The sequence below is a fragment of the Melanerpes formicivorus genome, unplaced genomic scaffold (genome assembly GCF_026170545.1).
Source record: "Melanerpes formicivorus ecotype bairdi unplaced genomic scaffold, bMelFor1.0.p_v2 SCAF_24, whole genome shotgun sequence".
NCBI classification, from domain to species: Eukaryota; Metazoa; Chordata; class Aves; order Piciformes; family Picidae; genus Melanerpes; species Melanerpes formicivorus.
Genome location: NW_027142376.1, coordinates 12,929,128 through 12,942,644, shown reverse-complemented (window position 1 = coordinate 12,942,644; position 13,517 = coordinate 12,929,128). Strand labels below are relative to the sequence as shown.

General features: G+C 45.2%; 1 protein-coding gene across 2 annotated transcripts in view; it reads right to left on the bottom strand.

Moving 5' to 3' along the window:
* The window catches only part of ANO10 (anoctamin 10), a 109,668-nt gene that overhangs the window by 15,815 nt on the left and 80,336 nt on the right, over positions 1–13,517 (bottom strand). The window contains exon 12 of one of the 2 annotated variants that reach the window (XM_068152943.1): positions 10,327–10,443. The exons of the other annotated variant lie outside the window; for it this stretch is intronic. Within the exon in view, the coding sequence (XP_068009044.1) occupies positions 10,327–10,443 (117 nt within the window). The remainder of the gene's footprint in view (positions 1–10,326; positions 10,444–13,517) is intronic. 2 annotated transcript variants of the gene reach the window in all.

The following is a 13,517-nucleotide window of genomic DNA, read 5'->3' as shown; positions in this document are numbered from 1 at the left end:
ACATGAGTAGACACTACCAAGCCAGATCTTTGATAGGGACAATACTCCTGTTTTCTGAGGCTCAAATTCAGTCTTCTGCTAATGAACCCCATTATTCACCCTCAAGTAAATGATGACATATCTAATTTTCCCCCTTGCTTGGTCATTCTAAAAGCTTTCATTTTCAAGCAGCACTTATACTATGGACCAAGTTCTTTGCTGGCATTTATCCATGAAGATTATTCATGCTTTACCCTGAGGAGGCCTGTCCAAAAATGCTCCATGTACAGTTAATGGAGTGAGGCAGCTGCCTCCAGAGGTTGCTAATAACTCAAATTTGTTTCTGTTCTAAATTACTTTCATAGTATCATAGTCTCAGTCAGGGTTGGAAGGGACCACAAGGCGAGCTCTGCCCTGGTGAGACCCCACCTGGAGTTCTGCCTCCAGTTTTGGAGCCCCTATTACAAGAGGGATGTGGAGGTGCTGGAAGGTGTCCGGAGAAGGGCCATGAGGATGATCAGAGGGCTGGAGCACCTCTCCTATGAGGACAGACTGAAGGAGTTGGGGCTGTTCAGTCTGCAGAAGAGAAGGCTCCGAGGTGACCTAATTGTGGCCTTCCAGTATCTGAAGGAGGCCTACAGGAGGGCTGGGGAGGGACTTCTCAGGATATCAGGAGAATAGGGGGAATGGAATGAAGCTGGAGGTGGGGAGGTTCAGGCAGGATGTGAGGAGGAGGTTCTTCCCCATGAGAGTGGTGAAGCACTGGAATGTGTTGTCCAGGGAGGTGGTTGGGGCGCCACCCCTGGAAGTGTTTAAGCCCAGGCTGGACGAGGCTCTGGGCAGCCTGATCTAGTGTGGGGTGTCCCTGCCCATGGCAGGGGGGTTGGAACTAGATGATCCTTGTGGTCCCTTCCAACCCTGACTGATATTATGATACTATGATACATTCTTTATTTTCAGTTGGTGAAATTAAATCTGATTCTATTCCAACATACCTGGGATTAAGCCATCTAACAGTTTCTCATGGCTGGCCTAGCCTTTCTATTCAAACTCCAGAACTTCTATCTCAAAAAGACAGGTGAAAGTGAGGTGGGAGAGCTCATATAGATAAATTTGTATTTCCACAAAATATGCAGTACCAGGGCTATAATCTACACACATACCTGGAGCAAACCATACATACAATAAAACCCCTTAGCACGCACACACACACACACAAAAAACCCAAAACCCTCCTTCTCCTCCCCAAAACAGAGTTAAATAAAGTAGGTACATCATGATCTAGTATCACAGTATCACAGTATCACTAAGGTTGGAAGAGACCTCGAGGATCATCAAGTCCAACCTGTCACCACAGACCTCATGACTAGACCATGGCACCAAGTGCCACATCCAATCTCCTCTTGAACACCTCCAGGGATGGGGACTCCACCACCTCCCTGGGCAGCACATTCCAATAACAAATGACTCTCTCAGTGAAGAACTTTCTCTTCACCTTGAGCCTAAACTTCCCCTGGCGCAGCTTGAGACTGTGTCCTCTTGTTCTGGTGCTGGTTGCCTGCGAGAAGAGACCAACCCCTTCCTGGCTACAACTACCTGAAAGGTGGTTGTAGAGGGCAATGAGGTCACCGCTGAGCCTCCTCTTCTCCAGACTAAACAACTCCAGCTCCCTCAGCCTCTCCTCACAGGGCTTGTGCTCAAGGCCTCTCCCCAGCCTTGATGCCTTTCTCTGGACATGTTCAAGTGTCTCGATGTCCTCACAATTACTGTTCAAAATGTCACTGACAAGCTGATTGAGTATTACCCAAAAGCAGCCATAGAGCACATGGGTTATGTAGAGACCCATATGTACATGCAGATGTACCCAGCAATTAGTACAGTAGGAAGATAAAGATATACTTAGACAGAAACAATAAAATTCACAGTTAACATCCATTTCACCATGATCATAATGGAAGGAATCATTCATTATTTTTTCTACCATAATTACAATGAAGTTGCTTGATTTTGGTATCAATGTGAAATTACAAATGGAATGAAGGAGCATCTTATGAGGGTGCCATATGCAACTGTCACTCCTCCACCTCCTCCCAACTTTCAGCCTCAGGTTTCAGCGTTCAGTTGTGTTTGCACTTGGCTTTCTTCCCCAAATGAGAACATTCGGTTTGCATTGAATGAAGGCCTTCAAGAACTGTGCATTTTGAGTGCTACAACCAAAATGTGTGCATAATGAGGGTAAATTAAATGCAATTTAATCTAGTTGAGAGGCTGGGAGATTTTGTTCAAATACTGAATACTTTGATGAGTGAACATAATAATTCAGAACAGACTCTTTTCTTCCTTAGTTCCTTCTTTGTGTCTTAATAAAATCAATGTAAACAAACTGCCTAGTGGAACAAGGCTGGCAGGGGAACTTAAATGACTTTTTTTTTTCAGCTCCTTTCTTTTTCTGGATTAATTCTGTTGCCACTGGGTGTGAAGCCGTGGAGCACTCCACAGTGGCAAATAAATGGAGATTTTCCAAATACTCACTGAACTGCAACAAGGCAAAGAGTACACTTAGTAAATCAGGTTCATGAGGGACACTATATGCCAGCTAACATCATCTCTCCTGTGGACATTACAAACAATAAAGTAAAACAAAGGAATGAAGAACTGCCAGGATCAGAAAGGTCTACACATCAAGATGAATAATGACAAAAGTTCTCTGAAAGAACAATGGACAAAAGAAGAAGAAAAGCAGGTATCAAATTTGAGAGAATAGAGCAGAAAGAGGAGAAACATTTTTATACTTAACAGACCCCACAAACCACAATTATTTCATAGTCAGGGACTCTTTGTGTCAGATAAAGTAACAGTCTGGCTTCAGATTGAGGTACAGAACACTAAGCTGACTCATCTGCCCCTTCTTTACCTACAACTCAAATGCTAAAGAAACATTATTTTACTTTAAGAATAGAATAGAATAGAATAGAATAGAATAGAATAGAATAGAATAGAATAGAATAGAATAGAATAGAATAGAATAGAATAAACCAGGTTGGAAGAGACCTTCAAGATCATTGCGTCCAACCTATCACCCAACACCACCTAATCAACTAACCCATGTAACCAAGCATCCTGTCAAGTCTCCTCCTGAACACCTCCAATGACGGCGACTCCACCACCTCCCCGGGCAGCCCATTCCAATGGGCAATCACTCTCTCTGTGTAAAACTTCCTCCTGACCTCCAGCCTGAACCTCCCCTGGCGCAGCCTGAGACTGTGTCCTCTTGTTCTGGTGCTGGCTGCCTGGGAGAAGAGACCAACCTCTGCCTGTTTACAACCCCCTTCAGGTAGTTGTAGAGAGTGATAAGGTCACCCCTGAGTCTCCTCCTCTCCAGGCTAAGCAACCCCAGCTCCCTCAGCCTCTCCTCACAGGGCTGTGTTCCAAGCCCCTCACCAACTTCGTTGCCCTTCTCTGGACTCGTTCCAGCAAGTCAACCTCCTTCCTAAACTGAGGGGCCCAGAACTGGACACAGTACTCGAGGTGTGTCCTAACCAGTGCAGTGTACAGGGGCAGAATGACCTCCCTGCTCCTGCTGGCCACACTGTTCCTGATGCAGGCCAGGATGCCATTGGCCCTCCTGGCCGCCTGGGCACACTGCAGGCTCATGTTCATCCTACCATCAACCAGCACCCCCAGGTCCCTCTCTGCCTGGCTGCTCTCCAGCCACTCTGACCCCAGCCTGTAGCATTGCATGGGGTTGTTGTGGCCAATGTGCAGAACTCGGCACTTGGATGTGTTCAATCTCATGCCCTTGGCCCCTGCCCATCTGTCCAGCCTGTCGAGGTCTCTCTGCAAAGCCTCTCTACCCTCTAGCAGATCAACTGGTTCTTTAAGTTATATTATTGTATGGATTTTGCTAGTGATACATCTGACACCCGTGATCATTGTGGTCTGGCCACTCTGAAAACCTAACTGGGGAAGGAACAACCAATTCCCCATTTTGTTGTCAGTGAGGAATCTGTAAGATATAAAACTCTTCCATGGTAAAAAAATTGGAGTGCAGCACAATGAACACAGGGTATGCATCCTGAAGAGCAGCCCATTAGTTATTACAATACAGAAGTAATCACACTTCTTTAAAAAACTGCTCACAAATATCTCCCTCTCAGTGACCAGCAGTGAGTTACCATATGGACAGGATGTGTGAGAAGTGTTCGTCTCAAACAGAGACTTCAGGAGGGTTTTAGTCTTCCTAAGATGGGGGAAATCAGAACAGATATCTTCCTCAAAGAAGAGACACAAAACTCAGTCTGCACTAACAAAGCAAAAAGCAATTGGTTACAAACTAGAGAATAAGATCCCAGCAATTGTGAGGTGACAAAGTGTTCTTTTATGGAACTAGAGTGGAAAACCAGGTTGCAGCAGCTTCTGCCAAATGCTTTTTTATAGTTCATGGAAAGCTGCCATTGCTCCAGGACCAGCCAACAAGCTGAAGTAGCAGAAAGCTTTTTGTAGGAGGTTAGTGATCAACATTAGAGTTCCAAGTGACAGAATTTCCTTCATTTTAGTTAGCAGGTCAGTCTATACAACTTTATGTTTCATGGAAATGAAGGTTCTGACTTGCAGCTGAAGAATGGCAATGAACTGTATTGATCCTACTGTAACACGCCAGATGCAGCAATGCTGATTGTGAATGCACATCCTAAATGCAGTTCTGTGAAGCATTATCACAGTATCACAGTATCACCAAGGTTAGAAGAGACCTCAAAGATCATCAAGTCCAACCTGTCACCACAGACCTCATGATTAGACCATGGCACCAAGTGCCACGTCCAGTCCCCTCTTGAACACTTCCAGGGATGGTGATTCCACCACCTCCCTGGGCAGCACATTCCAACAGCTAGCAACTCTTTCTGTGAAGAACTTTCTCCTCACCTCCAGCCTAAACTTCCCCTGGCGCAGCTTGAGACTGCGTCCCCTTGTTCTGGTGCTGGTTGCCTGGGAGAAGAGATCAACCCACACCTGGCTACAACCACCCTTCAGGTAGCTGTAGACAGCAATAAGGTCTCCCCTGAGCCTCCTCTTCTCCAGGCTAAACAACCCCAGCTCCCTCAGCCTCTCCTCACAGGGCTGTGCTCAAGGCCTCTCCCCAGCCTTGTTGCCCTTCTCTGGACACGTTCAAATGTTTCGATGTCCTTCTTAAACTGAGGGGCCCAGAAGTGGACACAGGACTCAAGGTGTGGCCTAACCAATGCAGAGTACAGGGGCACAATGACTTCCCTGCTCCTGCTGGCCACACTATTCCTAATACAGGCCAGGATGCCATTGGCCTTCTTGGCCACCTGGAAAAGCTGCGTGCTCCAGGAGAGGCTTATCAGGTAGATAAGGTAACCATAGCCCTAGACTTGCATGTTAGCAGAGTACCAGCATAATCTGCGTCACATTAATGGAGCCCTAGGCAGATCCTCTTAAGATTTTCAATACCAGTGTGATTACAGGATGCAACATCCAAGACACTAATAACAAAATGTGTTTAGTTAGATGTTTGACAGATACAGAGCCTTCAACTTAATGGTGAATATCCCCAGTCCAAAGCAGAGTGTGTCTGGACAGAGTGGAACTGATACTGCTCCTGGTTTGTTTGGACAGTGAGCTCTATCAGCACTTTGCCTATGGAGCCTGTGGAGAGGATGTTATCTGCATTCCAGCACACCTGCATGAAAACAAGTTCCTTGCCATCAGCATGGAAGTATTTCTGCCAGCTCACCATCTCTGAGTTTTTGAGAACAAGCTAAGGGATGAAAGAAGAGTGCTCCTTTCACAAACCTGAGTTCAACCTTTCCAGTAACTTGAGGAGAAAATAATCTCTTGTAGAGCTCTCATCTGTTACTTCTTACAGTTACTAAATACAGTGATTTCAGCCATTTAACCTGTAACATAAAATTAAACCTGGCACACTGGCAAGAAGGTGGTGCAGCTATCTGAACAAAGCATGAGGAGTTGAGCTCCTACTGCTACCATTAAAATGTCGTTCAGAGTGTTAAAAAGGTTCATCACCATTAGACACCTTTAGGTCTTGATCTTAAACCGATGGATTAGAGGCCTCAGCAGATCTCCCCCCACCTTTTTTTATCTTCTTAGAGAAATCCCCACACTTCTGTTTGCAGGAGAACTCCAGTTACACCTACAGAAGATTTTACTAGCAATCTCAAAGAGGCTAGCAAGAGCTGAGCTGAAATTCTTTTTTTCCTAATGGAAAGAAATGGTTATTCAGATGCTATACAAACAACAGGTCCTTCCTGCTGCTAAGGAACACTTTTTGTTTAGCTTAAATAAGTTTTAAGCAGAACAAATCACTGCAAGATACAATGTTGTGTGCTTTAGTGTGCTGTTTGCTTAGCTTTACTTGGCATCAGTAGCTGGTTCTGCTGAAGCCTTAGGCCCCAAGCTGTAAGTTTCTGCTAAAGTTTACCAACCTGTACCTACATAGTCAAAACAAGGTCTCCACAACCAGTGTAAACCAAAAGGAGGCTTCAAGGCTACAGCCATCAACTGCTGCTGTTAAGATAACAGCCTGAAGACAGTGGAGCACTCCAGTAAGGAGTCAGAGGGTACTGGATGATCTCAGAATCACCATTGGACCTAAGGGCTCATGAAATATGCAAGAAGGGTGTGTGCATGGGCTGTAAAGGTGTTAAATGCCCAGGGATTTCTTTGTTCATGGTCCCTCTCCAGTGGCACCCAGGTCAAGCTGACCCTGTTGCTGCACCAATTCTAAATACGAATTTTCATGAGCTTCTGAGCCTGAGACTCTGCTTTGGGAAAACCCAGGCTTCTGACTACACTTCTTGAATACTGCCAGCCCTAAGAACTCCCCAGTAGTGCACAGCACTGAAACATATTCCACAGCAATGCAGGCTTTAGGATGTGGTCTGCTGTTTTACAATGGCACTCAGTCAGAATAAAATTCAACTCATTTCTTAGGGGCATATGATGTTGTTCTTATTACTTTTGAATATACTTGCAGGTGCATCTCATGCAAACATGTTGCCACTGCTTTGAAAATTATTTCAGATGAGATGCCCATTTTCTGAGTGTGCTGTTGGTCTGGTTTCAGGAGGGCAGTGGTTAGTTTTGGGAAGAGCAGCCGGTGCCCTGGAACACAGGGGAGCACTTACGTAACAAGCTTATACACCTTATGTAACTTTCATTTACTGTGACAGCCAAAACATCCCTCAGATATTTGACTATCCGACAGCTCTTCCTCTCTAATTCTCTCACTATCCAGCTTTTAAGGAGAGATTAAAAACAACAAATAACCCCCAAATCCAAACAAATAACAAAAAAAACCCAAACCAAAACAACCACAAAAGCCCACCCACAAAACATAACAAACCTCCCTTGCTCCTGCACCCCTCAAGCTCCCCAGATTACAGACTAGAAAGGAAAAGAAAAGAAAAGAAAAGAAAAGAAAAGAAAAGAAAAGAAAAGAAAAGAAAAGAAAAGAAAAGAAAAGAAAAGAAAAGACAAGAAAAGAAAAGAAAAGAAAAAAGAAAAGAAAAGAAAAGAAAAGAAAAGAAAAGAAAAGAAAAGAAAAGAAAAGAAAAGAAAAGAAAAGAAAAGAAAAGAAAAGAAAAGAAAAGAAAAGAAAAGAAAAGAAAAGAAAAGAAAAGAAAAGAAAAGAAAAGAAAAGAAAAGAAAAAAGAATGGAATTAACCAGGTTGGAAGAGACCTTTGAGATCATCAAGTCCAACCCATCACCCAACACCATCTAATCAAGTAAACTGTGGCACCAAGCACCCCATCAAGTCTCCTCCTGAACACCTCCAGTGACGGCGACTCCACCACCTCCCCGGGCAGCCCATTCCAATGGGCAATCACTCTCTCTGTGTAAAACTTCCTCCTGACCTCCAGCCTGAACCTCCCCTGGTGCAGCCTGAGACTGTGTCCTCTTGTTCTGGTGCTGGCTGCCTGGAAGAAGAGACCAACCTCTGCCTGTTTACAACCCCCCTTCAGGTAGTTGTAGAGAGCAATAAGGTCACCCCTGAGTCTCCTCCTCTCCAGGCTAAGCAACCCCAGCTCCCTCAGTCTCTCCTCACAGGGCTGTGTTCCAAGCCCCTCACCAACTTCGTTGCCCTTCTCTGGACTCGTTCCAGCAAATCAACCTCCTTCCTAAACTGAGGGGCCCAGAACTGGACACAGGACTCACGGTGTGGCCTAACCAGTGCAGTGTACAGGGGCAGAATGACCTCCCTGCTCCTGCTGGCCACACTGTTCCTGATGCAGGCCAGGATGCCATTGGCCCTCTTGGCTGCCTGGGCATACTGCAGGCTCATGTTCAGCCTACCATCAACCAGCACCCCCAGGTCCCTCTCTGCCTGGCTGCTCTCAGCCACTCTGACCCCAGCCTGTAGCACTGCATGGGGTTGTTGTGGCCGATATGCATAACTCGGCACTTGGATGTGTTCAATCTCATGCCCTTGGCCCCTGCCCATCTGTCCAGCCTGTCGAGGTCTCTCTGCAAAGCCTCTCTACCCTCCAGCAGATCAACTCCTGTCCCCAGCTTGGTGTCATCAGCAAATTTACTGATGATAGACTCAATGCCCTCATCCAGATCATCAATAAAGATGTTAAAGAGGATGGGGCCCAGCACTGATCCCTGGGGGACTCCACTACTGACTGGCCGCCAGCTGGATGTGACACCATTCACCACCACTCTCTGGGTTCAGCCATCCAGCCAGTTCCTTACCCAGCTCAGAGTGCTGCTGTCCAAGCCAGGGGCTGACAGCTTGGCCAGGAGTTTGCTATGGGGGACGGTGTCAAAGGCCTTGCTGAAGTCCAGGTAAACTACATCCACAGGCCTCCCCACATCCACCAGGCGGGTCACCTGCTCGTAGAAGGCAGACATTCCCAGTAGAAAAATCTAGTTCCTGATGTTTCCAAATGGCTTTGGAAAGCTTAACTAGATTGTAAATACCATTTTATTTGTGCAATAAATGACCATATTGGATGAACAGTAAAATAAAGCAACATTAGCTTTCCTTCATACATAGTCAGTTCTCAACACAATTATTTCAAACACGTTCTTCCTGTTTACAGTATCTGTTTAATGCTAGATCCAAGATAACTGGTTGGGTTTTTTTTTTTTTGTGGTAGTATTTCAGCAATGAAAGAAGTGTTGCAGCAACAAACACCTCCAGGGCTAAAAAAAAACCCATGAGGTTTGATAGAGCAAAATGTTCTTTAAAAGTGACAAAATAAACAAAGCATGTTTGCATGCACAAGGACCACACACGCCACACGCTGCTACATCACAGGTCAGGCCAGGAATTTCAAGCTGTCTGAAAAGGTAAAAAAGAATAGTAACTTCCAGAAGAATAGAATGGAATGGAATGGAATGGAATGGAATGGAATGGAATGGAATGGAATGGAATGGAATGGAATGGAATGGAATGGAATAGAATAGAATAGAATAGAATAGAATAGAATAGAATAGAATAGAATAGACCAGACCAGGTTGGAAGAGACCTTCAAGATCATCGTGTCCAACCCATCAACCAATCCAACACCACCTAAACAACTAGCCCATGGCACCAAGCACCCCATCAAGTCTCCTCCTGAACACCTCCAATGATGGTGACTCCACCACCTCCCCGGGCAGCCCATTCCAATGGGCAATCATGTTGACATGTGTTGTGTTGAAAGGACAAATCAATCTTAAAACTTCCAGCTCTCTGATTCACTTCTTATGCAGTGATGGATTAGCAGAAAAATGAAGCAATATCTGAAGTGCTACAGTTTACACCCTGTAAATCAATGCTGGTTTCTATGTAATACTCTGTTGTAGACTGTACTTCCAGTGACTGTTCCACACTTCACTCAGCTATGAGAGCTCTGCCACCACAAGCTGTGGGGTAGAGCTGAAGCACCTTTAGAATAGAGTATTTAGAATAGAATAGAATAGAATAGAATAGAATAGAATAGAATAGAATAGAATAGAATAGAATAGAATAGAATAGAATAGAATAGAATAGACCAGGTTGGAAGAGGCCTTCAAGATCATCGCGCCCAACCCATCAACCAATCCAACACCACCTAAACAACTAAGCCATGGCACCAAGCACCCCATCAAGTCTCCTCCTGAACACCTCCAGTGATGGTGACTCCACCACCTCCCCGGGCAGCCCATTCCAATGGGCAATCACTCTCTCTTTAGATAGCTAATCCTAATATATCACAAAAAGGAATTTCAACCCCCCAGGATTTACATATTTATCCAAAAGTCAATAGCTCCCTAGTTAATTTTTTTTCTTCATAACACCAATGCTTTTCACTGTTCTACATGTCAGTTGCTCTTACCTGTTGTTTGAGAGCCTCTAGAGATTCAAATTCCAGTTTTGCTAGTTTTATCTGGATGTCCTTTGGTTTATCCGGAATAACAAACGCCATGATGAACTTGATTGCTAATAGCAAGTGCTGGGGAAACAGAAAGAAAAGGAAAAAGAAAAAAATGGGTTTACAGAGTTTGAAGCACAGAGAGAATAGCACAATACTATGTAGAATAGAAAAGAATTAACCAGGTTGGAAGAGACCTTCGAGATCATTGAGTCCAACCTATCATCCAACACCATCTAATCAACTAACCCATGGCACCAAGTGCCCCATCCAGTCTCTTCCTAAACACCTTCAGCGATGGCGACTCCACCACCTCCCCGGGCAGCCCATTCCAATGGCCAATCACTCGTTCTGTGTAGAACTTCCTCCTAACCTCCAGCCTAAACCTCCCCTGGCACAGCTTGAGATTGTGTCCTCTTGCTCTGTTGGTGATTGCCTGGGAGAAGAGACCAACCCCCACCTGGCTACAACCTCCCTTCAGGTAGTTGTAGACAGTAATAAGGTCTCCTCTGAGCCTCCCCTTGTCTAGGCTAAGCAACCTCAACTCCCTCAGCCTCTCCTCATAGGGCTGTGCTCCAAATCCCTCCCCAGCTTTGTTGCACTTTTCTGGACACATTCCAGCAACTCAAAATCTCTCCTAAACTGAGGGTCCAGAGCTGGACACAGGACTCAAGGTGTGGCCTAACCAGCGCTGAGTCCAGGGGCAGAATGACTTCCCTACTCCCACTGACCACACTGTTCCTGATCCAGACCAGGATGCCACATAATTAGGTCAACAGTTAAAACAAACAAAACACTCTCCCACTCACGCAAAGTTCCATTTCCCACTCAAGTTAGTGTCTGCTACTAATAAATTCTTCCTGCCAAAGAGGAGAGGGGAAGGCAAAACCAAATCAGCTCCACGTTTGCTTAGCATTGGATCAATCTCTTAAATGGAAAAAGATAAATGCTGAAGACAGTAATAAAACCAAGAAAAACAACACCCTTATGCAGAATACCATCCTAAGCAATCAAAGGTTGAAGGGGGGGGGAATAAAATAATAAACTGATGATGATGATGATGATGATCCCCCCCATCCCTGGGGTTGTTTAAGACCAGGCTGGATGAGACTCTGGCCAGCCTGATCTAGTGTGGGGTGTCCCTGCCCCTGGCAGGGGGGTTGGAACTAGATGATCCTTGTGGTCCCTTCCAACCCTGAATGATACTATGATGATACTATGATGATGTATTTTTGTGTGGGTTTTTTTGTGGGGGGAGAGGAGAGGGATTGGTTGGTTTGGTTTCATTTGTTGGTTTGGAGATTTTGTTTTGTTTTTCTTTGGTTTGGTTTTTTTTTTTTTGAGGTTTGGGGTGGGGTTTTTTTGGGGGGTTTTTCTGGGGTTTTCTTGGGTTTTGTGGTGTTTTGGGGTTTTTTTTTGTGTTAAATCAGGTTATGAACCCAGCCACTATTTCTAGCTGCAACCATGAAAAAGTGGTGTTGCTTCCAAGAACTTGCCCTTCATGATTAAAGAGGACTATTTCACTTCAAGTAAAACCCAGGATAATATTCACACAGGCTGTGAGCTCTCCAGTGCCAACAGCAAAGTCCTCTTCTCTTTTGCACTTTGCCAAGCAGGCACAGAGAGAAACAGCAATGAGTCTCTCCCCCCTTGATAAATGCAGTGCCACCAAACTCTGCAGTCTTGTGCCAGGTGCTTAGAGAGCCAGAAGGACTCTTTTGTTCTGCAAAGCCACCAAAAAGGGTAGAAGCAGCAGCTGTGTTTTGCAGCAGTGGATCCCCAACCTCATCTCTTCTAAAACAAATGACACAAATCAGGGTTAAATTCATGAAATCTTGAACACCTAATTTGATTTCCATAGTGGTCTCACAGCAGCAATTCCTGTCAAAGTCTACTCAGCTGGGGGGAGGGTGGGGGGGGTGGGAGAAGAAAAAAAGAGAAGAACATTAGCAGTTGCTGTGTTACTGGTTAGATGATAAAGTGCATGCCAACTGTCAGCTTGGAGAGACTTAAATAAAATGCTGTATCAAAAGCCTATTTTTGAATAGTTATGACAACTTTCAATTAGAATCAGAAACCTGGATACAATCCAGCCTAGAACCGGCACATACTGTAAAGTAAGACAGTCACTGGTTACTAACTCTACATTGGTAAGGAGCCCTAGGCACCAGCCAAGACCTGAGCACCTGGGAACATCACATTGCTTTGAACTTCTGCTCTCCACTTGTACATGCAAAATGCCTTTGCAAACGTAAAGGAAAATAGCACTGCAAGATCATGTTGTTGTCAGAGCAGAAGGCAGGGAGACTATTAATAGCAGAACATTGTGATCCAGAATCTAAACTAAGCTATGGTCAAACGGTAAGAACAGACCAAGGGAGCAAGACAAGCAAAAGCAGAGTTTCTGTAAAGCTCAGGAAGTTCAATTCAATTTAATGATCCCCAACAGACAACAATAAATGCATGACAACAATAAATGCATATCCAGTTCTGGGCCCCTCAGTTTAGGAAGCACATTGAGACACTTGAATGTGTCCAGAGAAGGGCAACAAGGCTGGGGAGAGGCCTTGAGCACAAGCCCTATGAGGAGAGGCTGAGGGAGCTGGGATTGTTTAGCCTGGAGAAGAGGAGGCTCAGGGGAGACCTCATTGCTCTCTACAACTACCTGAAAGGTGGCTGTAGCCAGGAAGGGGTTGGTCTCTTCTCCCAGGCAACCAGCACCAGAACAAGAGGACACAGTCTCAGGCTGTGCCAGGGGAAGTTTAGGCTGGAGGTGAGGAGAAAGTTCTTCACCGAGAGAGTAATTTGTCATTGGGATGTGCTGCCCAGGGAGGTGGTGGAGTCCCCATCCCTGGAGGTGTTCAAGAGCGGATTGGATGTGGCACTTGGTGCCATGGTCTAATCATGAGGTCTGTGGTGACAGGTTGGACTCAATGATCCCCGAGGTCTCTTCCAACCTTAGTGATACTGTGAACAAGTATTTCTGTAACGCACATACAAAGCAAGCACAACAAAACCTTCCTTACCACTTTTAGACGGATCTGATTTCATTCCAGTCTTGCTAATGGAGCAGAATCATCCCATCTCAGGGACTTTAAAAAGGGCCTTTCTTCTGTCACTCCAACAATCTCTGCTTTTACAACCTCATATCCCCT